General features: G+C 42.6%; 1 protein-coding gene across 4 annotated transcripts in view; it reads right to left on the reverse strand.

The window, feature by feature from the left end:
- Nucleotides 1-21,252, reverse strand: part of MFAP5 (microfibril associated protein 5) — a 103,022-nt gene extending 81,770 nt beyond the window's left edge. For 2 of the 4 annotated variants that reach the window (XM_039366640.1, XM_039366639.1), the window contains exons 1-2: nt 369-405; nt 164-226 (exon numbers count right to left, since the gene is read on the reverse strand). In XM_039366640.1, the coding sequence (XP_039222574.1) occupies nt 164-226; nt 369-390 (85 nt within the window). In that variant the 5' untranslated portion in view covers nt 391-405. Of the gene's footprint in view, nt 1-163; nt 227-368; nt 406-502; nt 571-21,112 lie in introns of those variants that run through there. The other 2 variants (XM_039366643.1, XM_039366642.1) reach the window with 2 other exon arrangements.
- Between the last annotated feature and the right edge of the window lie 6,027 nt (nt 21,253-27,279).

Below are 27,279 nucleotides of genomic sequence, written 5' to 3' on the forward strand. Positions count from 1 at the left end.
GCACTAAAGAGAAAAACAAAGACAACTGCTCCATAATCTGTAGTTTAGTAATTCTACAAATCCTGCCTCTGGAAGTAGTCAATTTTTTAAAAAAATATACTGCTATCTAATTTTAAGGTGGAACAGAAGAAGTGTTGTACTTTGTCAGTGTTACATTACTCACCAGATGGCAGGACAACAATAGCTAGGAGGCACAGCAACATCTGAGTTCCACAGGCCACCATCCCTGCAAAGTGAGAAAGAAAGAAAATAAATGGAAGTTCCTTGCATACATCTTACATATCCTTCCCTTTCACTCAATGATGTACAACATCTCCCCACTCAGCTGATCATCTGCTCTATCTGAAAACATATAATTTAAGTCGAACATGATTCTGCATTCCTTTCCATCCTTCTCTTCTATCCATTCATTTATTTTCTGATTCTCATTAAGTTGATTGCATCTGCATCATCTCCTTCAAAAACCACCCTCTGTTTTTGGGACACAACCCTCTCCACTCACTGCTGTCCATGAACTCTGCTTCTTTTCATCGCAGACGTGGTTTTTTCCCCTTCAACTAATCCCCTATTTTGGCCAGAGTGCCTAGCCACTCCCAAATAGTCTTATTTGGCTTGTTTTCAAAATTTAATTAAGAAAAGCTAGAACGCTTCAATATCACCATTCCAATGGAATGAGGAGAAAGGGGGGGGGGAATCTTTCCTACCATGATCTCATTCCAGAATTTATTGTAACTGCAAAGACCTCAGCTCCTCCTATTCCCACTGTATGAAAAATGGATAGAATGGAGTCCTACATGCCTGTCCTAGTTCACCCTGCTCTTGGGACAGTGAAGAAGCATTTGTTTTTCCAGGAAAATTCTCTCCTATACATCATAACCCTTTCCTGAAAAAATATACAAATAAACCATAGCTGGTCTTAAGACAGGAGAAGTAGCCATGCCCAGGCAATGGATCAAATAGACAAATAAAAGGTTAATAATTTCAATCATAATTAATGTTTTATTGTCACAAAGACCACTACTGGGAATTTCCATCTTAGGCACCAACAGGTTTTGGGATCAGGGGGTTGGACTAGAAGGCCTCCAAGGTCCCTTCCAGCTCTATTCTATTCTATTTTGGTATTCAGATTATTTGCTTGTTGTTTTTTTAGAAAATGTATATGCTGCCAGTTCTGGGCTCTGGGCACTTTCCAAGATAAAATAGTTTTAAAATAAAATTAAATCATACTAGATGTAAGACATAGCATTGAATCAATAGCTTTAAAAGACCTGGAAAAAACAGCAATAGAGAACTTCCTTTAATTCTAGTCATAATATACTCCATAATCAGAATCAGAACAGAGCTGGAAGGGACCTTGGAAGGTCTTCTAGTCTAGCCCCCACTCAAGCAGGAGAACCTATACCATCTCAGACAAGTGACTATCCAGTCTTTTCTTAAAAACCCACAACATCTGCAGGCAAGCTGTTCGACTAGTTAATTGTCTTTGCTGTTAGGAAGTTTCCCCTTAATTCCAGTTTGCTTCTCTCCTTGATTAGTTTCCATCCATTGTTTCTTGTCCTGCCCTCTGATGCTTTGGAAAATAAATTGACCCCCTCTTCTTTGTGACAGCCTCTCAAATACTGGAATACTGATATCATGTCACCCCATTTCTTCTTTTCTTTAGACTAGCCAAACCCAATTCCTGCAGCCGTTCTTCATATGTTTTAGTCTCCAGGCCTTGGATCATCTTGGTTGCTATCCTCTGAACTTTTTCCAAGGTCTCAACCTTTTTTGTAGTGTGGTGATCAAAATTGATTGCAGTATTCCAGGTGTGGTCTCACTAGGGTTTTATAAAGCGGTACTAATACTTCACATGATCTTGATTCTATGCCTGTTTATACAGCCCAGGATTATATTAGCTTTTTTGGCTGCTGCTGCACATTGCAGGCTCATAGTCGAGTGATCGTTCACTAGAACTCCAAGGTCCCTCTCACAGTTATTGTTTTTGAGTCAGGTCTCACCTAACCTGTACTTATATCTTTGGTTTTTCCTGCCCAGGTGTAAAACCTTGCTGTCAGGATCCAGTTATATTTCCTTTCTATCTATCTCATCTAATCTAAAACCAATTATTACTATTTCCTGGGTCCTGCCATACTTCCAAGGGAGAGGGGGAATATGCAGAGGGGTTTTATTACTTTCACTTCCTCCTTTTGTTTATTCGCCTTTACTAACCATTACAATGGAACCATTTAACTTTTATCCTATGTCCCTTTGAACTTCTCTTTCTTACTGGGCAACTAAAAAGAGGGGTGAAAAGACATAAACCTCCAGAATCTGGTTTATTTCTCTGTTGTCAAGATAAACTCTGAAGAGCTGGTGGATGATCCTGGAGCCGGTTTGATGTTATTTTTCATGGGTTTAACACCTAGTGTTCTGTTTCCAAGTAAAAGACATTGAGACGAGGCAGTATTTATTCAATTCACAACAGAACCAAAACCAAAATAGAGCGGATTCCTCTTATACCCCTTTGCAGGCACAGTATCAGCCAATCAATGCAAGGCATTTCTCCCACCTTGTGCATGTGCGCAAGGTGGGAGATAGCCTGTCTGGTCCTGGGCATTCACGTGGTCTGCCTGGGCCTTTCTGCAGCTTCCTGCACCTGCTGAATGACTCAGCAGGCACAGGACATAATACCCCTCCCCTCTTCGATCAAAACATAGTACTTAATATTTTACAATACTACAAATCTAATCCCTTGTCACTCTCTTATTCATAACACAGTAATACTTACTATTTTGCATTACTATAAATCAGACATTTGTTCTTTTGACATTGTCTAATTTCTAATTACCCTTACACCTGCCCACCTACTGACAGGAGTCTTACATACTCCTGTAAGTACTTGTGTGGACCTCTGGCTCGCTCCAACCTTCTTGGAGTGGTTGTGATTGCCTGGCCTGCAAACTTGTCTGCCAGGCTCATCAGTCCAGGACTTTGATGCCCCCTAGACTCAGGCGACCTCCCATGCTGACTGGCTGGATCCTCTAAACCCAGGCCAGAGTTCCTTGGTGGGGTAGAATTCCTCCATTGGTGGGGTGGAATTCCCCAAGCCCACAATGGACCCCTCTTGGGAACACTGTCCCATGAGCCTAAGACCAGCAGATGGATTGGCCTGAAAAGCCGGTTGCGAGCAATGTCCCATGGACCTGGTGCCAGGGTCAGAAGTGCCAGAGTCAGGAGCTGCCTCCATGGCAAGACTCCCTAATGGTGCCTGGAAAGTTCCGCTTTTGCAGAGAGACTGTGGTCCACAATCATAATTGGGGTCCTCCTCCCTCCCGAGAGCAGAGCCAGGAGCAGAAGTGTGGCTGGGAAGCCTCCAGCGCAGTTGGTCAATGTGTCAATGGATCACCTGACCATCATCCAAGGCCCCTTTTATGACAGCAGCCCAGAGAACTTGCATACTACTGTTGTCACCCAGAGATGTCCAGGTTCATATTTCCTTGCCCAGACCGGATCGCTCACCTGTAGTCTCCTAGGTGCCTGTGGCTGTGACACCTGTGAAGCCACCCAGTCTGGGTACAACCTGTCCAGTTTAGTAATGAGTCTGCGACCCCAGTGGAGTTCAGCTGGGCTCTTCCCAGTGGCTGTGCAAGGTGTGGTGTGGTGGCAAAGAAGAAAGTCAGCTAACCTGTGATGCCAATTGCCATGAGTGATTGTGCACACCATACGCTCAGCTTGTCCATTGGATGCAGGATGAAATGGTGCTGAAGTGGCATGACAGATCATGTTGGCCTGTAGAAAAGCCTGAAACTCAAAAGAAGTGAATTGGGATCCGTTGTCAGAGACAAGGACATCTGGAAGTCCATGAGAAGCAAAGATCCCTCTCAACACCTGGATGGTCCTGGCAGTAGTAGTGGAAGAGACTGGAATGACCTCTAGCCACTTGGAATGGCTGTCCATGAGGAGGAGGAAGAATTGCCCCTGAAAGGGCCCAGCATAGTCGATATGAACCCTCGACCAAGGAGCGTGTGTCACCTCCTACCTATGTACAGGAGCCTGAGGCATTTCAGGTCTGGACTGTTGGCAAACAGTACACCCTTGGACCTGGGCCTCGATCTCTTGATCAAGCCCAAGGCACCAAAGTTGGCTGCACATAAGCGCCTTCATCTGGACTATACCCGGATGTCCCTCATGCAGAGAGAGCAAGACTCTAGTCCTCAATGAGGTTGGGCTCACTACCCTACTACCCCAGAGGACACAACCCTTGAAGGTGGATAGCTCATGCTTCCTCTTCCAGAAACTCTGGAACTCTGTGCCAAGATACATGTCAGGCCACCCTGACAGCACCCATATCAGCACGTGTGTTAGTGTGAGATCAGTGGCTGTTTCTGCAGCCACATACCTAGCATTGAGGGGAGACTCAGGCAACTCCTGAATGGAAAGTATGTGGTGAGTTGGAGCAGGATCTGACTCCACTAGCTGTAGAGGTAATCTGCTGAGGCCATCTGCATGGCCCATTTCTTTGCCCGGTTTGTGAACCAGTGTGTAGTCATATGCAGAAAGGAAAATTGACCATCTCAGCATTCTAGGAGAGATGATGTGTGGGGTTTGCTTGTTGGTTGCAAACAACCCCAGCAGTGGCTTATGGTCTATAAAGACCGTGAAATGGCAGCCATATAAAAAGTCATGGGACTTTTTTATGCCAGCCACTATGGCCAAGGCTTCCCTATCTATCTGTGTGTAATTACATTCAGCAGATAATAGGGTCCTAGAATAGTAGGCTACAGGGACTTGTGTCCCATCAGCCTTCAAGTGATTCAACACAGCCCCAATCCCATAAGGGGATGCATCATAGGCTAAGCATACAGGCAAATGCTCATTGAAATATGCTAGAACTGCATTTGAAGAAAGCAAGGCCTTGACCGCTGCAAAACTCCTTTCATGGACTTTTGTCCACAGCCATGGAGCCTGTTTATCCAAGAGCTGGTGTAACGGCTCAGCCACTGCAGCCTTGTGAGGGAGGAATTAATGGTAAAAGTTTAACAGTCTCAGAAAAGCCTGAAGTTCGCTTTTGGACTTGGGACTTGGGGCCTGCTGAATTGCTTTAAGCTTAGATTCAGCAGGATGGATGCCTTCAGCATCAATACGGAACCCCAGAAACTCTGTGGAAGTTACTCCAATTTTACATTTGTCTTCCTTTAGTTTCAGCCCCACTTGGTAGAAACGCAGCAAGACAGCTCTAAGCCTTTCAGTCAGATTTTCAGATGATTCCTCAGCGATAAGGACATCATCAAAGTATGGACAAATGCCTGGAACATTGCAGAGCGTTTGCTCCATCACACTCTGGAAGATGCCAGGGGCTACATTAACCCCAACTTGCAGCCTTTTAACTTTAAATGCTCCCCGGTGTGTTACAATTGTTTGGGCCTCTGCCGTTGCCTCATCAATTGGTAATTGTTGATAGGCCTGAGCCAAGTCAAGTTTGGCAAAAACGTGGCCTCCTTTGAGGGAAGCCAGAATGTGGCTCACCACTGGCACTGGGTACAAGTGCTGCTGAAATGCTTTGTTATGTGTACACTTATAGTCCGCACAAATTTGGACTTCTCCATTGGCCTTCAGTGGCGTGACTATGGGGGTTTCCCATGGACTGCTGTCCACAGGCTCTAAAATGCCCTGCTGGAGCAACTTGTCCAGCTCTGCATTAATCTTGTTCTTCAACGCGAAGGGAAATGATCGATAAAACAGACCCTGTGTCCAACTCCATCGATAAGGGAACCTCTTGCAACTTCACGTCAATGTGAAGCTTCTTCCTAAGCGGCCTATGGGACCTAGTTTTAAAAATGCTTCTACGGGATGTGCAAAAACCCATCCTGTTCTGACTGGGGACCCTGGTACGTTTCTGAAGCAATTCTTCTGAAGACTGGTCCTTCTGGTGACCCAAACAGACAGAGGCAATGTGGCCTTGCCTACCACATGCCTGGCAAATGGTGAAGCGGAAATGGCAATCGGAGCACTTGTGGCATCCTCCACATCCGAAACACTGAAGGAATGAGATTGCCTTGTCTCTGCGCTCTTGAGGCCTTCTCTCCACTGGCTGCTGTAGTCGGTCCAACTCCATCTCTGGATCCTGTTTGGATTTTTCTCGAGCGACCTCTTGGTGGATGGAGATTGAAGTTGGAGGGTTCTTGGCGAGCCACAAGGCCTTCACAGCTCCGCCCGCTGCTTCTTTGGTTGCAATTTCTCTCAAGGCATCTTGGAAAGAGATGTCTTCCCTTGCGAAGATCTTCTGTTGCAGGTCACGACTTCTCAGGCCACAAACTAAATGATCCCGAAGTCTCTCTTCCAGATCCTTGAATTTGCATGGCCTAGCTGCTTGTCGTAATGCAGCAATAAAGTCTGTAGCAGACTCACCAGGCCTCTGGTCCCTCTGCTCGAATGCGTGGCACCATGCAATCACCGAAAGCTTCGGTTCAAAATGTTCTCGCAGCATTCTTTTCAGTTCAGTATAAGCAATTGATTCAAGTGGTGCTGGGGTGACCAGATTCTCTGCAATATTGAAAGTCTCTTGCCCACAGACACACAGTAGCATAGCAGCTTTAAGACCGTCTTCTTGGATTTGGTTTACCTGAAAGTAGTTCTCTACCTGGGTCATGTAAGAACTCCAACGTTCTGGATGAGCTGTGTCAAATTCAGAGAGACAGCCTAGTTTGGACATCGTTTACTGCCTGGTAGCCTCGTCAATGCCTTGTGCTGCAAAGGTTGAGAAGGGGTCCCTTTTGCCGATCTCTCCTCCAGCGTTCTCTTACTGGCAGGCAGAGTCACACTCTCTGGATTTCCGAACTTCCCAGCACTTCAGGCCTCTCTTGGTGAGTCAGCCTATCTTCTTTCATTGTTTCCCTTGTAGCACATCCCACCTTCGTCACCAATGTTCTGTTTCCAAGTAAAAGGCATTGAGACAGTGAAGAAGGGAAGGATAGTTTGGCAGCACAGGAGGGTTCGCAATCTCCTGGAGAGCCGAACGGAAGCTTCCCAGACCAGCAGCTGTCAGACAGACATTGCAAGCTATCATAAGCCGGGTGTTTGCTTCCAAGAATCAGAAAGAAAATTGGAGAATCGCCTGGGTGAGCTGATCAAGAGTTTGTTAAAAGGAGGAAAACTTTCTCTCTTAAATGCTGGAAATGCTGAGTGGTGGAATAAGAAGTATTTGAAGCTGTGGAGAAAAGTGGGGGAGTGGACCCTTAAGCTGCTCCTGTTCCTCCTCTGGAATTTCAGCAGCGAAAAAAGCAGAAGGCAATAAATCAATAAATCAATGTAAAGACTGTGGAATTTTAAAAGCCTACTGAGAACAATTGGACTAATAGAACTGATTTGAGAGTAAATAACTGTAAAAGTAAACTGTTTGCTTTTTCCTTTAAGTGGGTTGCTCCTTTTTCTTCAGCTTCCTTTTTCTAAAGCAGAAGACTAAGTGACCTTGAACAAACATCTGCTGAGCTCACTGATAAGAAGTGAGATATTAATTGCATTTAACACAGAAACTGTTTCTTGTTTTGGAGACTGGTGGATTGCTTTATGGAGGTTTTCGATCTCCTTTTTTTTTTTCAGATTAAGGCACAAAGAGCCTGAAATAAAGAAGTGTAAATTATACTTTTTCCTGCCTTTTGACTTTTGAGGTGGGATTTTTATCCTATTTTTGTTTCTTTCCTCCTCTTCTTGGAACATATTGGGATTATAATAGCACACTGATATTTGGATTATAAATCATTGGATAAGATGAAGAAGATCACAACACATCTAACAACATCCCCCTCAACACTGCAGAGTCCGGTGGTGCATAAAGCACTGGACTCTACAATACAACAAGATAAATTTAATATGGAACTGAAAAATATGATACAGGCATTACATACAGACTTCAAGGAAGGGTTAGGTAAATTATAAGAGGAATTAAAAGAAGTCAAAGAATTGATGGGGAAAAGTGAACAAAGACTGCAACAAGTGGAAGGGAAAATTGAATTAATGGATAAGAGAGTAGAGGAGATGGACAATCGACTGACATTAACAGATAGGAACCAGGAAAAAATTATTATCTCTCTAGAGATGGATAGAGTTGATTATTACTTAAGATTTCAAATTGTTGAAGAAGAAAAGGGAGAGAATTTAGCAGACGTGATGGCTGAAATATTAGCAGAAGCACTGAAGGAAACCAAGGAAAAGATAATTAACGATATAGATGAGATATTTAGAATACATACTAGATATGCAATGAGAAAAAAGCTTCCTAGAGAGGTCCATATAAGGTTTACTAAAAAAGCATTAAGGGCAGATATATTACAGAAACTGAGAAATGTCACAATAAAATATAAAGGAAGAGAGATAGTGATATTAAAGCAGATTCCAAGAAGAGTGAGAGACTTGAGAAAGGAGTATCAATTTCTGACAAAAGTCTTAATTGAAAAAGGGATAAATTTTAGATGGTTAATACCAGAAGGAGTAATGGTAAACTGGCAAGAACAGAGACACAGACTAGACACATTAGAGCAGTGGTTCTCAACCTTGTTAATGCCACGACCCCAACCGGTCGTAAGTCAAGGACTACCCAACTGGTTGTAAGTCAAGGACTACCCAACCAGTCATAAGTCGAGGACTTTCCCTGCCCAGGAGCGCCGCGCATGCGTGGTGCCGCCCCCTGCGCTGGCCGAGGCATAGCTGGCAAGGGGCAGCGACGGTACAGGGTGACCACCGGCTGGGCCACCAGCTGGCCCAGCCCAAGGGAGGTAAGGCACCCGCCAGGCCCCACGCATGCCAGCAACCCTCCCTGCGCCCACCGGCCTCCCACTTCCCACCCCTGGCCCTCTTTTACTTACATTTTTAGTAGTTGCTCAGCAGGGAGGGTTGGAAACTTCCAGACAGCTTGCCTTCACTGCAGACAACTTGCAGCACCATTTGCAGACTGGGACTTTTGGTGGGCTCAGCAGGGCAGAGACAGCCTGGACAATTCCTATTGGCTTTTGAAAGCCAATAGAATTAGACTCTATTCAAGAGAGTCTATTCTATTGGCTTTCAAAAGCCAATAGAATAAAAGGGAGTAGCACAGCTAAGGAAAAGGGGGAAAAATGGCGGACTGCGTTGTTTGGCGACCCCCGTGAAATGGTCGTTCAACCCCAAATGGGGTCATGACCCACAGGTTGAGAACCACTGCATTAAAGAAAGCAGAGCTTTTTTATGATCACTACTTTGGACAGCAAGAAGAAGAAAGGCTGAGAAGGGAAAGAGGAATTAGACATCAAGGAGATCAGATAGAGAAACAACAGGGTGAGTATAGCAAAGAACAGGAGGAAAGGGCATTGGTAGAAGGAGTAAGGGCAAAAGAGGCAAAAGAGCAAAGAGACATGAGAATGACGAGATCAGCTAAAACCTTAAATAATCATGGAAGAAGAGATAAAAATAATCTCGATAAATATAAATGGATTAAACTCGACCATAAAAAGGAAAAGAACACTAAATAAACTGGGGAAACTAAAAATGGACATAATTTGTTTACAAGAAGTTCATATTAGGAAACAACATAAAAATTTATTAGAATATCCAAAATTGGGAGAATTATACACCTCATTTGCAGACCAGAGTAAAAGAGGTGTGGCATTATATATTCAGAAAACAATACAAACTAAATTGATATATTCAGATGAAGAAGGATGAATCTTAATGGTGAAAGTAATTATGAACTGTAAAAAATCATTATTGGTAGCGATTTATGCTCCAAATGAAAATCAAGAGAATTTTTATCTAAAATTACATAAGAAAATAATAGAACTGCAATATTTAAGCATATGTATGATTGGAGATTTTAATGCTATTGTAAAGCCTGAGCTGGATTATAATACAAAAAAAAAAAAGACTCTAAGAAGAACACTTCCTAAATCCTTCTATAATATGGTGGATGAATTAAATATACTTGATGCTTGGAGAGAGAAATATCCGGAAAAGAAGCAATATATGTTCTATTCTAACAGACAACTGTCCTGGTCGAGAATTGATATGACATGGATGTCAACAGATTTATTTACAAATATACAAAATATAGCCATAGAAACAAGCACATGGGCAGTTGCAATCATATGGAAAGGACAAAAAAAGAGAACAAGATAGACATTAGACCAAACTATATTGAATGAAAAGGATTTTCAGCAATATATGAAAAAAGAAGTACTTTTCTTTTTTAAGGAAAACAAAAAAGAAGATACTTCACTTCAAAATGTTTGGGATATGGTGAAAGCATACATGAGAGGACTTGCTATGACTTATTTGGGGAAAAAGAACACACAGAAAAGACAAAATAAGGGAAAACTGGAGGAAGAATATAAGGCACTTGAGAAAGAATTACAGAAAGATACACAAAACAAAAAGATTAAAAATTTAATGGAACTAGAAAATGAAGAAGTGGCAATGAAAATAAAGGCACCTAAGCAAATCTTTTTTGAGCATGCAAACAAACCAGGGAGATGGTTGACATATAAAATTAAAAAGGAGAAAGAGAAGAGATGGATTAAACAATTGGAAGATGCTGAGGGGATTTTACAACATCGAAATGAAGAAAAGAAAAAAATAATCTGGAAATATTATGAGAACTTATACAAGCAACAAACAGTTTCAGATGATAGGATAAAACATTTTTGGAAGAAACAGAGATACCTAAAATGCTGGAGAAATTTAAAAAGCTATTAGAAGGGGAAATAACAATGACCGAATTAATAGAAGCAATCAACAGACAAAAAAATGGTAAAACATCAGGACTGGATGGACTACCAGCAGAGCTATATAAGACATTGCAGGAAGGACTAGGTAATGTAATGTTGGAATCTGGTATCTTAGCTTCTTTCTGAAGCTAAGATACCAGATTCGTGGTCCGAAACTCTTATTACTCTCATACCAAAGGAAGAAACAGAAACACAGAAAATAAAGAACTACAGGCCGATTTCCCTACTGAATGTGGACTACAAAATATTTGCATCAATAATGGCGGAAAGACTTAAAAAGTTTTTAAATGAATTTATACAATCGGATCAAAATGGCTTCTTACCCAAAAGACAGATTAGAGACAATATGTGAATTATATTGAACACACTGAATATTATGAAACACACCCCGAGAAACAGATGGCATTGGTGTTCCTGGATGCACAGAAGGCATTCGACAATGTGAACTGGCAATTCATGATAAGCCAATTACAGACTATGGATTCTGGGGAGAAATTTATAAATGTGATCAGAACAATTTATAATAAGCAATCAGCCAAAGTAATGATAAATGGAGATATGACTGAGAAGATCAATATTATGAAAGGAACAAGACAGGGCTGTCCCCTATCTCCACTGTTGTTTGTTCTGACATTAGAGGTATTAATTAGACGTATAAGACAGAATAATGACATAAAAGGGATGAAAATTAAGAGGGAAGAATATAAGCTACAAGCATTCACAGACAATTTAGTATTTATTTTGGAGGAACCATTAGAGACAGGACCTGTATTAATAGAACAAATAGAAAAATATGGTGAGGTAGCTGGGTTGAAAATTAATAAAGATAAAACCAAAATGTTAGTGAAAAATATTACTGAAAAACAAAACAAAAAAAGAACTGGTGGGAAAATTAGATATACAGATTGTAAAGAAGGTAAAATATTTAGGGATCCACCTGACAGCAAGATGCACAACAATTAAAGAGGATAATTATCATAAATTGAAAAGACAAATTGAAGTAGATTTGGATAAATGGAAAAATGTACAACTATCATTAATGGGAAGGATTGCAATAATCAAAATGAATATATTACCACGATTATTGTTTTTGTTTTCAACAATACCAATAAGATTAGATAAGAAATATTTTGAGGGGTTTAATAAAATAATCTTGAAATATATTTGGCAGGAGGAAAAGGCAAGGATTAATCTAAAAATGTTACAAGATACAAGATTGAGAGGTGGGTTTGGTCTACCTAATTGGGAATTGTACTTTCAGGCTACAGCATTATCATGGATGAGAGAATGGATCTTACTGAGGAATACAAGATTATTGACATGAGAGGGACATGATTTACAGTTGGAATGGCATGCTTTCATATGGTATGGAAAAAACAGAATACATAGCTATTTCCAGAGACACCATATAAGGAATTCTTTATTTGTGGTCTGGGAGAAAGTAAAGAGAAAGCATTATTTGAAGATTCCAAATTGGCTCTCAACTATGGAGGCGCTAATACACCCCAATATGTTTAACATGGGAAACATTCAAAGACAGTGGTTCTCAACCTTTTTATACGGCGACGCCGGTCATAAGGAAGCACCGCGCATGCGCGCCGCCCCCCCATGCACGCCGCCCCATGCGTGGCATGCATGCGCAGCACCACCCCATGCGCAGCGCGCATGCATGGCGTGCATGTGCGGTGGTGCCCCCATGCGCGCGCGCATGCATGGCGCCGCCCCCTGAGGGAAAAAATGGCGGATCGCGTTGTTTGGCGACCCCTGTAAAATGGTCGTTCGACCCCAAATGGGGTCGCGACCCAAAGGTTGAGAACCGCTGTTCTAAGATATAAAGACTTACTAACAGATATGGGGGAGTTGAAAACCAAACAACAATTAGAGGAACAAGGAATAAAGATGGATTGATTCATGAGAACGCAAATACAATCTAGATATGAAAAAGATGTTAAAATAGATGGTGTTAATTTGGGGACAACAGAGTTAGATGAAATACTCACAGGAACGGAAGAAAAATGGATTTTAAAAATGTACAGTTATCTACTACATATGGAGTTAGAGAAGGAACAAGTGAAAGAGACAATGATAAAATAGACGAGGTATTTTGGATACACAATTGAATTAGATAGATGGCAGCAACTATGGGAAAGAAACTATAAATTGACAATGGCAACTGCGTATAAAGAAAATATGTACAAAATGTTTTACAGATGGCACATGTCTCCAGAAAGATTAGCTAAGATGTTTAAGGACAGGGCTATGAAATGTTGGAAATGTCATCAGATACCAGGTTACTTCTACCATATGTGGTGGATGTGTGTAGAAGCTAAAACTTATTGGAATATAATTAGAACATGGATAGAAAAGATGATACAACAACGTATAGAACTAAGACCAGAAATATTCCTGTTGGGTATTCTACCAGAGAAATACAATAAAGAGAAAACATATTTAATTATTCATATAATCATGGCAGCCAGGATTGTGTTTGCACAAAATTGGAAATCATTGAAAGCCCCCCCAGAGGGAGAGGTGATTGAGAAAATACTGGAATGTGCAGAAATGAATAGACTAACAATGACAATTAAAGATATGACAGAGTCAGACTACTATGAAATCTGGGGAACTTTTTATGATTGGCTGGAAAGAGAATATGGTTAAAAGATAGTTAACATCAATTTAGATGGAAGAAGAAGGAGCACATAAGGAGGGAGACCCGGGCAACACAGTATTGAATAACTGGAGGTTGTATAAATATTTATAGAAGTATATTCCGAGAAGGTTAGATAAATAGAAGTGTTAATGTAAGAGAAAATTAATCTTATTGTATATAATACAGATAGGGAAATTTGGAGAAAGGAGTTGCTTGGACATTACCCCTGAATTATATCTGAAGAGGGATGAGAGGGAAGAAAGGAGAGGAGAGAGAAAAAAGAGGGGAGAAGAAAGTAGGAAGGTTGGAGGAGAAGAGAAGTGGGGAGAAGTGGTGAAGAAAAGAGAAGAGGAGAGGAAGAAGAGGGAGGTAGGGAAGAGAAGAAAGGGAGAAAGAAGGTAGAGAAGAAGGAATGTGGATACAGTGAAAGGGGAAATGGGTGAGCAACACCAAAAGTCATGTATATGTATTTATTTCATTTTATCAAAAGTATCTTATATATGAATGTAAAAAGAATGTATGTTAACATCTGATAAATATCACGGTATATGTATGGGGGAGAGTTTGGAAAAATAAAAAAATATTTTAAAAAAACAGTCTTGTCTTTATTCAATTCACAACAGAACCAAAAACAAAATGGCACGGATTCCATTTATACCCCTTTGCAGGGACAGTATCAGCCAATCAATGCAAGGCAGCCTGTCTGGTCCCGGGGATTCACTTGGTCTGCCTAGGCCTTTCTGCAGCTTCAGGCACCTGCTGAATGACTTAGCAGGCCCAGGACATAACACCTAGAGAACTGCCGGCCTGAGTTGGCCGGAAGGAATGTGGGCAGGAGTTTGCTTAAGGACACTTTAAAACATCGATGTATAAGGGAACCCATCAGGTCCTGTCTATCATGCCCGCTATCAGTTTCTTTTAATAAAAGTTCCTGTTGGAAGAGACCATTTCCAGGAGTTCAGTTTTCTTAAGATATAGATTGAAGTGGGTCCTTACATAAGACAGGATCTGCAGTAATAGTCAACCTGGAAGGGGGAACCTTGCTGGGGGACTTTGCAAAAAATACAGTGTCAGATGACGAGGCAGGGAAGGGAGAAAACCCCATGGAGAGGGAGCCTTTTCCCCGACCGAAAACCTGCCAGCTGTTGGGATCTGAAATGTCATACTCCTCAGGAGAAGAGGTGGTGGAGACACGTAACTACAAACCCCAGTGGTCAATGGGCATTGGAAAGAAAGGCAAGTGGGAAAAGAGATCAAGAAAGGTGACCCTGAGACGGGGGGGGGGGCAACCAACCAGAATGGAAGCAGGAGATGGAGAAATCCCTGTACGTGAGCAAAAAGGAAGGAAGTTGGGCACAGCACGTGAACTGGATCCTAGAGAAAGCTATCAACCTGATGAAAAGAACCCTCGGCTCCCTAGGTGAGGAGAATTCTGAGCCCTGCAGCCACACCAGAACCTAAAGCTGCAGCTGGAAGGACAATGAATTAGAACCTGCTGTCCTGGGAATGTCTGCTGATCCAGTAGACCACTTCAGCAGCCCCCACTTCCTGCCAACCCACAGATGGCGATCTGGTTGGAAGACAATACCACCGATGGCGAAGGCACCAATCCATTCAAAAACTCCCGCCACTGAACGCAAAATTCAAGGGGGAGCCAACACACTTGGGTTTTTTCCTAACCCAAGTCCTTAGCTACATGGAGGAATATGGGAAACACATTCCTAGGGACAATGCCCATATCTGTATCGTGCAATCTGCCCTGGATGGACCGGCGGCAGGTTGGGTGGTGAATTTGCACGATTCCAACACCCCAGAGCTTAATAACTTCAACAGTTTCATGTCCTCTCTGAGAAGTTGATTTGAGGACCCCCTGGCTGATCACAAAGCCCGTGAAAGAATCAAAATGGTGAGGCAAGGAAGATGCCCGGTAGCCGAATATACACAAGAATTCCAGGTCATTGCCAGCAAACTGAATTGGCCAGAAGACATCCTCCTTAGCCATTTCAAAAATGGCCTAAATTATGACCTGTATAATGCTTGCCTGCCCCAAAGGGACCCACACCAACTCAACAAATGGTACGTCCTGGCAGAGGAAGCAGAGATCGACCTACTGAAGAGGCACTGCCGAAGAAAACCATGGAGCCGCTCACTGCCTGAGCCAATGCACGAGCCAGTGAAGCCACCGGCTATGGCCAAGAAGCCAACGGTTGGTTTTAAATGAAGGAGAGAGGGGCATCGAGCTGTAGAATGCTGCTCGAAAGCCCCCCAGCACAACCCAGAGAGATCATCGGCCAGTAAATCTGGGAAGTCCCCAATTAAGCTAAAAGAGCTTGCCATGAGAGCAATAGAAGCTGTGGAATCTCCAACCTCTGCCCAACATGGGGAAGGAACTCCAGCCTACACCGCAGAGCTGGTGGACGCCTCAGACAACACACTCGGAGGGTGAACCCCTGGTAAGTGGACCCATCGCACCCATCCTCAAGACAGTGACTATATTAATTCCCTCCATGCCCAAAGCTATCTAGGTGAAAGCTTTAATAGAGTCTGGCTGCACCCGCTGCCTCATTAGCCCGATGCTAGTGGGGAATCTGGGCATTCCGGTGAGGAGGCTAGAACAACCAATCTCAGTTAGTTAGATGGGTCCATAGTGGGAGGCCGCCAGCTACCCTAGCCACTTTACCAATCCACCTATCCCTGGGAAACCATGAGGAAGATATAACAGTTGTAGTGAGCCCAGGCATGGAATGCCCGATGATAGTAGGGATGGAATGGTTAAAAAAATCGAATCCCTGAGTAAATTGGAGGATGGCAGAAATCAATTTCCCGAAGGAGGACCCTACCGACTTAAAACCCCAACGGGATCTACCAAAGTTAAGAACGGAAAAAGCATCTATGGGAGAAGAAAAGGGGCTGCCCAAAATACCAGAGGAATACAGAGATCTTGCTACTTACAAACAGAGGCAAATCCCTCAGCCTCCTAGAGGGAAATAGCCATGGATTTTATAGTGGAATTAGCAGAAAGCAATAGGAATACTATCATCTGGATGGTCACGGACTTGTTTTCCAAACAGATGCACTTTATCCCTTGCCAAAAGATTCCCACCACAAAAGCCTTAGCGAAACATTTTGTGCAGCATATTTACAGATTCCATGGGGCACACCAACGCATCATATCTGATAGGGGAGTGCAATTTACATCTGCATTTTGGAAGGAATTTTTGTCCCTTTTAGGGACCAATCAGGGACTGACATCTAGTCATCATCCTCAGGGGAACGGTCAATCAGAGAAACCTAACTCAGTACTTGAGCAATATTTAAGATGCTTTATTAATTTCCAACAGTCGAATTGGACAGACCTACTCCCTTTTGCAGAAGTTGCCTACAATAATACAGTCCACTCCAGCACAGGTTACACTCCTTTTCAAATAGCTACCAGTCAAATTTTCAACCCCATGCCAGAACTACTCCCAAATGAACCGGCAACCCCATCACTGAAAGAATGGATAGAACAATTACAAAACACCTGGCCAATAGTTAGAAAAGCCCTAGATGAAGCTAGGCAAGCATACAAAGCACAAGCAGATAAAAAAAAGAGTTGAACCTACACCATTCATTATAGGAGAAATGGTATATTTGTCTACAAAATACCTAAAATCCCTACAACCCTGTAAAAAACGTGGACCAAAATATATAGGACCTTTTCCAATTAAAAGAATCATAAACTCAGTAACAGTAGAATTAGAATTACCCAAATATCTCAGGCAAATACACCCAATCTTCCACTGCAGTTTACTAAAAAAAAGAACAACAGTCACCCTTACAGCCAAAAATCCCCCCCACCACCTCCAATCATGGTGGAAGGAGAACAACTCTTCGAAATAAAGGAAATCCTAGACTCTAGGAGATATTATGGGACAACTCAACACCTAGTAGCATGCCTTGCCAACTGCCTTGTCCAGTTGACAAGGCAGTTCCCTTCTCTCAAAGTGCGGGGTGTGGAGGCTGACACAAACGCGTGGACTGCCGGTTCCACACCGCAATGTGCCGGGCATGTGGCAAAGAAGGCCACATCACTGCTGTCTGTCAGAGTCATCGGAGAGAGAGTCCACCTTTCCCTGGAAAGGAACCGGGGCCCTGGGGCAACACAGGGTGGGCTATTGTGCCAATAGGAGGAGCGTGCTTACAGTAGATGCCCATCGCCCTCTTAAGGAAAAACTGTGGCTCAAAGTCAAGCTGCAGGGAGTTCCATGCAACATGGAACTAGATATGGGGTCCGCATTGTCCATAATTTCCCAGTGGACCTTCACACACATTTGTAGTTGCAGCCACAAAAGAGTTAAGCTCAAGCCGTCAAACCTCGTGTTAACCCTGTCAAGCCCTCCCAGGCTCGACACACAAAAAAGGGGACAGCATGGTGGCAGATGAGGAAAAACAGCACAGGATCCAAAGCAGCTCACCATCCTGAGAAGAAAGCATGATCTGTGGATCCTCCTCCGGGCGTTCTGGCCACTGAAACAGCTGATGGGCGGTTCCAGTAAACATGGGACACCACGCCTGTGCAGAATAAGGTTGAGCTGCCGAACAGCTGATGAGCGGCAAGCTGGCAAACAGCTGATGGGGTAGCCCGAAGAATGCATTGCCGGGCCAGGGCGTCCCAGGAAAGCCACAGATGTAGTAGCTGCTTTCCCTGATTGCTGCCGGGTGCTGGTTGGGAGACAGGAGGGTGGGGTTGGGAGATGATGGATGGGTGGGTTGTGGTTTGTTGGGCAGGGTGTAGCAGGGGTGTGGCTGATAACTAATTAGGTGGAGGGTGGAATAGCATTAGCACAAGTATATTTAAGCAGCGCTGGGAGGCAATTGCTCCCAGATCAAACTTTGTAGAGCACAGAGCCTGTTTTCTAGAGGTCTGTGTTGAGTCATTGCTTTACCTCAAAGTAAACTGGACCTGATTGAATCAAGGTGCCTTCGTGTCTTCCTTTTTCTTCAAGAGTCTGGTAGGAAAGCTGACAAACCAATTTCCAAAACTCCCGAGTAACAGTCAAAGGGGAAGCTACTTAGAGTGCAATTCAAGGGATTTGAGGGGCCCCTGGAAGTTGTAGTAGTTGAGGGCAACTGCACAAGACTCATTGGGTTTGATTGGTTTGATGCATTGAGAATCAATATAACTGGAATAAACAGCACACAAGCAGTGGACTTAGTGGCAGTTTGCTGGGAATTTGCTGACATTTTAACCCTCACTTAGGGAAATATAAAGGAACATGAAAGTAAGTTGCATCTGTACTACCACACCTCCAACATTTGGGCTGTAAGTTAGGATACATACAAGCCAATTTTTGGGGATCCAAATGCCACCTATAAAACATTTTATAAAAATTTTCCCTCAAATTTTGGGCCTGTGTAAATTTAACATTTCTAATCCAAATATTCTCCCATTGATCCAATAAGATCGGTTCCTGGATATTCTGAGCCCATTTAATCATACAATCTTTTACTAACTCTGTTTCTGAATCCAATTTTATTAACTCATCATAGATTCTTTTAATATGAGCATAATTCTGATCTTTAATCTGAACGATCAGATTTTCATCTCCTAATGTTATTCCAACTTTCTTGTCTACTGTCCACCTATCCACAATTTGTGCATAATGAAACCATGAATATAGAGTTCTGCTTTCTTAAGATGTGAGTTGAAGTGGGTCCTTACACTGGGCTTAAGACAGCACCTTGTGGCACCCCACTGCTTATTTCTCCCCATGTAGATATATTACCATTAAGGGCTACTCATTGAGTGCAGTTTGTCAGCCAGTTACAAATCCATCTGGAGGTGATGCTGTCTATCCTACATTTTTCTAGCTTACCAAGAAGTAGGTTGTGGTCTAATTTGTCAAATGCTTTGCTGAAGTCTAAGTGTACTATGTCCACAGCATTTTGCTTGTCTAGTAATTTAGTCACTTTATCAAAGAATGAAATAAGATTGGTTTAGCATACTTTGTTTTTAACACACTTCATTTGTTTCTAGATGTTCTGGGTTCTAGTCCAAAGAAATCCAAGTTAGTGGTTGATTATGCTCTGACTTCTCCAGGTGTGAGGATGTGGACTTTCACTGCCATTTTAAAAAGGAAAGGTGAGAATGGGTTGCTCAGGTGGGCATTTTCTTTTTGTTGTGGGGATTGGATATGGTACTGTTTCTCTCTATTAGGTGGTACTGTTCACTGAAAGACTCAGTTATATGAGCATGTTTCCAATATATTTGTTTTCAGGTATTTTCCTATATTTTCCATATTTTATTTTATTTTTACTATGAAAGACAAGGTTGTATATGTCTAAGAATGGGCATACATGTAGAATGAGCTTAGAATAAATTTTAGCTTGAAAAATAAATTGGCAGTTAAGGTCTATATGCTCCCAAATATATATTAGAGTATAATATCTAATAAGGCTTCCATGTTTTTCTGAAACAATTGTTTTGGGAGAAAACAGGAGGAAAAAACCATGAATGCAGCTTTAAAAGAGAGATAAGATATAAATAAAAAAATATCACTGACATGTTCTGGAAGCAGAATATCTATTATACTTATTCTTGCATTTAATTTATTAAATGTTACTTTCTATCATCCCCCAAATCCTGCTGTGCTGCCTCATCATCGTGATGAGATAACTCATCAACACGGGAGGGATAAGAGAAGAAAGTGAGGAATTGGGAATTCCCAACAGAGTTATCCAAGGCATGAAGATCATCCCAGCAGCCAAGCAAAAGCAAGCAGGCACCTACATTTGGCAGAATTGATACAGGAAGGTGCTGGAGTCAGAAGATCACTTTAGTGACAATGGCAAAGACATCAATTCATAATGTATGGGAAAGTTCTCCTGTATCTTTATTTAAAAAAAACCCTCACATGTATTGAAAATATAAAATGATTGATGACATACAAAAGTGCCAAATGACAGGACCTTCAGGTCTAATGGTACTCAACATGGTACTGAGGAATTGCTGAGGATCTTTCAGAATGGTAATGAGTTTTATGGCTAGATTAAAGCCTTCAGGACATCTAGTTGCCACACAGAAAAGAAAATCCAAAGCTGCAAAAATAAAATCATAGTAGGAACATTGACTGTAAGAAGTATGAACACAGGAAAGTTCAATACAGTGAAAAAATGAAATGAAACAACAAAAAATGACATTTTAGACATCAGTGAATAGAGATGGATTGACATCAGTCACTTTCAGTCACATCATTTATTACTCAGGACATAAAAAACAAAGAATAAATTCTGTTGCTTTTATACAATAGTTAGGAAGGGTATAGAAAAATTACAATGCAATCAGTGACCAATTAATATCAATTAAATTTCATGGACAACTCTTAAATGTGGTAATCATTCATGAACAAGTTCCAACTTAAGCTACAAAGAAGAAAACTAGACAGTTTCCATGATATATTTTCAAGGAGATCATCACTCTTTGAAGTCCTGAGCTTCATTGATAGAGAACAAGAGGAAGAATGAAATGAACTTAAAATGAGACTTATTTTTGAGATGAAAAACTCACTTTAAGCTGTAGAGAACAATTTTATGTATGGTTTCATAAACAGATTATTTAAGTATTATAAGACTATCAGATTTTCTCTATTCTACTTGTAAATTCCAGTGATTTAATAACGTCATTTAAAATTGAGCTACTCCAGCCCTAAAACGTTTAACCTTAAATCCAGGATCTACTCACCCCATTCCTCTTGCCAGCTCTATGTCACCTTCTGATCAAGACAACAACTTACAGGCATGTCCCTTAGTCTATTCTTATAGTCACAAGTTTTAGATTGTTTGCTCAGCTTGAGTCCATCTGACAACATTATTTCTCCCTTTTTGCGTCAAGGCAATGCACAAAAAAAGGGGGGGGAATGATTTGTTGCTCAGGGCTGTTATCCTATGATATTTCCCTCTGCCCAAAGGAAGAGATTTTCACTAAAAGATTTATGAAAATTGGAGGCATCTGTAATCAAGTGTATGTGAAGCTACAAAAACTATAAGCAAACACAAAAATGAGGGACTCATTTAGACTAGAAATGAAACTCAATTTTCATTTTTTTTTTCACATGACTGAATCTCTATCCTTGGACTTGTTTTTCATACATAGAAAAACCTTACAAGCAAGAAAGGCAAACTGGGAATAAGATCTGTGGTTGCAGTATAGCTCTGGATACAGATGGAGGCTCTGGCAGTCAGCTGGAAGATTGTGTAATGACATCAGTTAAGAGCAGAAAAGCCAAATCCCTCTGAAACCAAGCATCCTCCCTTTGGCTGCTTCTTTGGGACAGGCGGGACCAGGCCCTAGAGAGCAGAGGAAGAATGGAATGTGTAGCTGGGGGGGGGAAGAGTTTTTAGCAGCTAAAAACAACCCAGTAGAGAGTGGTCTGGGGATGAGAAAGGGGGAAGAAAAAGCAATTCATCTCACTTTTTCCTTGGGTTTGAGCCGAAGGTTTTACAGTTTTCCATGTGTGTCTCCAGCTGAGCTGTTTCTCCTTCTAGTGCTTCCTGAAAAACAACCAAAAAGAGCATTTGTGCTGGGCTACACTCCCAGAACCAGCAAATGCTTCTCTGCTTGCTTTTCCTCCTGGCTTCATTCCTGAGCTTACTTTAGATTCCACTCCAACTGCTTCTCTGCTTGCCTTCCCACCTACCCCTCTGTCCATTTACTATGTTTTAGGCGGTGTCAAGCCTTCATTTTTCCTGAAAAGCTTGCAACATAAAATATATAGTCCAGTAACCAAAAGAGTAGGGGCCTGGAAGCAATGTTTCTTGATTGCTGGCTGCCCTGAACTTCTAGAATATGCCTGTTGAAACAAATACTTTTTCAAATTGCTCTCTTTATAGGCTGATCTATACATTGAGCTTGCTGGTTTATTTGTATCTTAAAAATCTAAAAAATAATACATCAATGATAGAACAAAACAGAAACAGTATAAGATCCGATCTGGGTCAGTCACCAGGACCAGAGATTTACTCTTCTGATCTTTCAGACTCACGCTGGAACCCATCCTCAGAGAACGTCTCTCTACTGGAATATTTGTTCTGGGTTATTCTTTGTATTGTGTTTATGTGGTGCCTTCCTATTGACAGCAAATAGCTGTCATTTCCTTGTGTTGCCAAGCCCTGTAAAATTGAAATTGTCCTTGTTCATTCCATGTGAGGCTATGAATGAGTTTGGATCTGCTCATCAGAATGCTCGTTTGTGTCCTTGCAATCTAATGGGTTAGCTTCCTCCCCATCTGTCCCACATACTTACAGGGGCAATGATCCTAGTAAATTACATTAGAAGTATCTCCCACCTCCAAGTGATCTTTGCAATGCATGATTTGCCTTCATATGGTAGCCCCTAGGTCAGGGGTAGGCAACCCAAAACACTTAAAGAGCCACTTGGACCCGTTTCCCACCAAAAACAAAATTTTAGTGGGGGTTTCTTTTTGGATTAGGTTTGTAATCTTATTTCTATGGAATCCATTGGATGTTAGTACATTGGTGAGAGTGTGTAGTTCGGTTTTTAGGTGTTGTTCGTCAGCTAAGCATTTTGTTCTGGAGATGAGTGTCTTGGCTACAGAGTTGATCTGTGCTGGGTGGTGGTGTGAGAGAGCGTGCAGATAGCGGTTTGTGTGTGTTTTCTTCTGGTAGATGGTGTGTCCTAGGGAGCCATTGGATTTCTTGTAGACTAAGACATCCAGGAAGGGAAGTTGGTTGTTAGCTTCTGTTTCCATGGTGAACTGTATTTTGGGGTGTAGGCTGTTGAGGTGTGTGAGGAAGTTGTCCAGTTTTTCTTTCCCATGTGGCCAGATTATGAAGGTGTCGTCTACGTATCTGAGCCAGAGTTTGGGTTTGTGATCCGATTTTTCTAGAGCACCAATGTACTAACATCCAATGGATTCCATAGAAATAAGATTACAAACCTAATCCAAAAAGAAACCCCCACTAAAATCCAAGACAAAGAACAAGAAAACGGCAAAGCCCTCCTCCCATACATAAAAGGCACCACAGACAGAATCAGTAAGATCCTCCATAAACACAACATCAAAACAGCATTCTGCACAAACAGAAAAATATCCACCATCCTTAGAAACCCCAAAGATAAAATTGAATTAGAAAATCAAGGAGTATACGAAATCCCATGCACCACTTGTCCCACCACATACATCGGACAAACCAACAGAAGAATAAGTGCACGCATTGAAGAACATAAGAACTCAGTCAAAAAAGAGGAACCAACATCTTCCCTGGTCCAACACCTTAAAGCCACAGGACATGAAATTGACTTTAAAAATACCAGAACCATTGCCAAAAGTGAACATTTTAATAACAGAATAATCAGAGAAGCCATCGAGATAGAAAAACGCCCACACAGCATGAACAAGCGAGATGATACCTCCCGCCTACCAGCCATTTGGAAACCCGCCCTTATTGACAAACGACTCCCTAACCCCAAAATCTTAAACCCTCTCTGCAACTCAGACTAACCTGAGCACAACCAAACAGAACACTCCCCCAGCCAATCAGAGCACAGCCAAGCCCCTAACCATTCAGAACACACCTCCACCCAATCAGAACACAGCCAAGCTCCCACCCAATCAGTTCATACCCCCACTGGCAGTTAAAAGGAAGAAACAGCTAAGACCACACATTGCTGCTCAAAGCAAGAAGCTGAAAACACCAGCCTGAAGATGACGAATGTGACTTCGTCGAAACGTCGCCAAGACACTTCCAATTTTACGCGGGAGAAAACCCGAACAACCAAAGACCTATATACAAATACCCGCGAAAACCTCAGACACACACAAATATATATATATATATATATATATCTATATATATATATATATATATATATATATATATATATATATATATATATATATGTAAGTCTTTGGTTGTTCGGGTTTTCTCCCACGTAAAATTGGAAGTGTCTTGGCGACGTTTCGACGAAGTTCCATTCGTCATCTTCAGGCTGGTGCTTTCAGCTTCGTGCCTCGAGCAGCAATGTGTGGTCTTAGCTGTTTCTTCCTTTTAACTGCCAGTGGGGGTATGAACTGATTGGGTGGGAGCTTGGCTGTGTTCTGATTGGGTGGAGGTGTGTTCTGATTGGTTAGGGGCGTGGCTGTGCTCTGATTGGCTGGGGGGTTGGCTGTGCTCTGATTGGCTGGGGGGTTGGCTGTGCTCTGATTGGCTGGGGGAGTGTTCTGTTTGGTTGTGCTCAGGTTAGTCTGAGTTGCAGAGGGATTCAAGATTTTGGGCTGCCCTGCCATTCCTTGGCTTCGCGTTCGTGGTCGTGCTTCCTCTTCATGGAGGGTGTCAGTTTGCTTCATGTATGGATTGGGGGGGTTTAAAGTGGCTAATGATGCAGCTGTGGTCTGGCTTCTGGTTTGTGGTCGTGCCTCATAGTCAGTGTGGCTTTGGGTTTGTTTTTTGCGTGGATGTTTGGTGGTGACCTCCTGTGTGGTTTTTGTGAGTGTGGGTCTGGTATCATTTTTTGTGTTAGGGAGTCGTTTGTCAATGAGGGCGGGTTTCCAAATGGCTGGTAGGCGGGAGGTATCATCTCGCTTGTTCATGCTGTGTGGGCGTTTTTCTATCTCGATGGCTTCTCTGATTATTCTGTTATTAAAATGTTCACTTTTGGCAATGGTTCTGGTATTTTTAAAGTCAATTTCATGTCCTGTAGCTTTAAGGTGTTGGACCAGGGAAGATGTTGGTTCCTCTTTTTTGATTGAGTTCTTATGTTCTTCAATGCGCGCACTTACATACATACACACACACACACACACATACATACACACACAGGTAAAAAATGATATATGCAGTGTTATCTTCATTTTAGATGTCAAAAGGGTCTCTCTCTCTCCCTCTCTATCTGCCCTTGGTCTGCCACTCCTCTTCCCCTGCTCTCTTTCTTTCTCTCTCTCTCTTTCCTCTCTCTCTCTCTCTCTCTCTCTTTCTCCCCCCCCCTCTCCTATCTGCTGCTCACCTGACAAGCTTCAGGCTGTTGTCCAACAAGATCAGGGGTAGGCAACCTCGTCTCTTTTATGACTCATGGACTTCAACTCCCAGAATTCCTGAATCAGCCTAGCTGGGCTAGCTAGCTCTCTCCTGCCCTTCCTGCTTCCTGCAGAAACGCAGCAAAGGGAGGAGCTCCGCCCAGTAAGCTTTTCAGCTCCTCGGAGAATACTGTGAGTGCACTCTCTTTTACACACACACACACACAGAGAGAGAGAGAGAGAGAGAGAGAGAGAGAGAGAGAGAGAGAGAGAGAGAGAAAAGCAGGGAAGCGCAATTCCTCTCTCTGTCTCTGTCTCTCTCTGCAAAGGCAGAGGAGGCTGGGAGCCGCAGGGGAAGGCTCAAAGAGCCGCATGCGGCTCCGGAGCCGCAGGTTGCCGACCTGTCCCCTAAGTGGTGTGCAAAGCTCCTTGCAGATCTTGGAAGCTGCATTCTACTGTTTCCAAAATGTTTTTGATGTATGGCAGGGTGTGCCATATAGTTGGTCTTGCACCTTTTTCCTTCCTTTCTCTCCTTTGCATGTTGTGCAGGCATCTTGTAATAAATGCTTGAGGATACCTATCCTGCCTGAATTGTTCACATAGGTACTGACAGGCTTGCCCTAACTAGGTCCCTAGGAAAGAAAGACCTTCAACTCCATTTGATTGAAGTTATAGGTTCTTTTACTAAGGATTAGTGGTTGCAAACAAAGTAGGCTAGAACTAAGGTTCCCATGCAAAGAGTACAAAGATTTCCCCCATTCATGTCCTCCCCCCAACCATTGTCCAATAGCATGTTGATGTGATGTTTTCGGAACTGCTCTGATGTCAAGCATATAGTGCAATGGCTTCACATTCCTTCCCATACCAGGCATCCTTAAGGTGGCTGGATCAATCTGGTTTTACACATCTGGTTCTTGTTAGTGCTATCCCTACCTCCTTACATGCAGCTCCTGTCTTCCTGTCCTCCTGCATATCTTCCCCCCTTTCACTGCTCTGACCCTCCCCTCCCTCCATTTATGGCAGGAGCCAGCAAGCTTAGCGGAGAGTAGCGAAGATGGCAGATCTGACATTCTGCCCCCTTTGACAGGGATGTTAGTCCTGCAGAGGAAAGAGACAATGGGAGGGGAGAGAGAGTCAAACACCGGTGCTGTATTAGTTAATATTCAATACGGCTTGCCTGGGTATCAGTCATGAAACTTTTTGAGGAGTTTAGAGGCTCTTATGTGTTGTGAGTCCACCCATTCGGTCATTTTTTCACCCTGTTTGAGCAATTTGTTGGCTACCTGAGGTCACACATCGTCGTCCTGATTGGGTCTAGCAGCTCGTAGTGTTCTGGTTTTTCTGATGTCTGGCCATCTGGATACGCCAAAAGCTCAGGACCCTTCAACCAGACTGAGTCTGCCAACTGTGATGCAGGAATGAACCATGTAGTCTAGTCCGCTGGATTCTGATCTGTTGGCACATATCGACACTGTTCAGGGTTTGAAGATCTTCTGATCCTTTCTACTCTATTACTAACGTAGATGTAGAAGCATCTACTTCGGTTGTGGAAGTAGCCTAACACCACCTTGCTGTCTGTATAGAAAGTGGTGGACTGTAATTCGAGGTCCATTGCCTTCGTTATCATATTTGCTATTTCTACTGCTAAAGCAGCACTGCAGAGTTCTAATCTGTGTATAGTGTGACTTTGAGATGGTGTTAGCTTCGCCTTTCCCATGACAAAACTGATGCTGCAGCTCTCCCCACTGTAGACTTTGATGTATCCTACAGCTGCTATTGCCTTTGTCGAAGCATCTGAGAATACATGCAGCTCCTTCTTCTTTGTGGTGGTAAGTGGAAGGGGAACATATGTGTGCTGTATGTGGACGCTTTGGAG

The sequence above is a fragment of the Crotalus tigris genome, unplaced genomic scaffold (assembly GCF_016545835.1).
Source record: "Crotalus tigris isolate CLP2741 ecotype Arizona unplaced genomic scaffold, ASM1654583v1 scf7180000020347.5012614909:4044961, whole genome shotgun sequence".
Classification (NCBI taxonomy): Eukaryota; Metazoa; Chordata; class Lepidosauria; order Squamata; family Viperidae; genus Crotalus; species Crotalus tigris.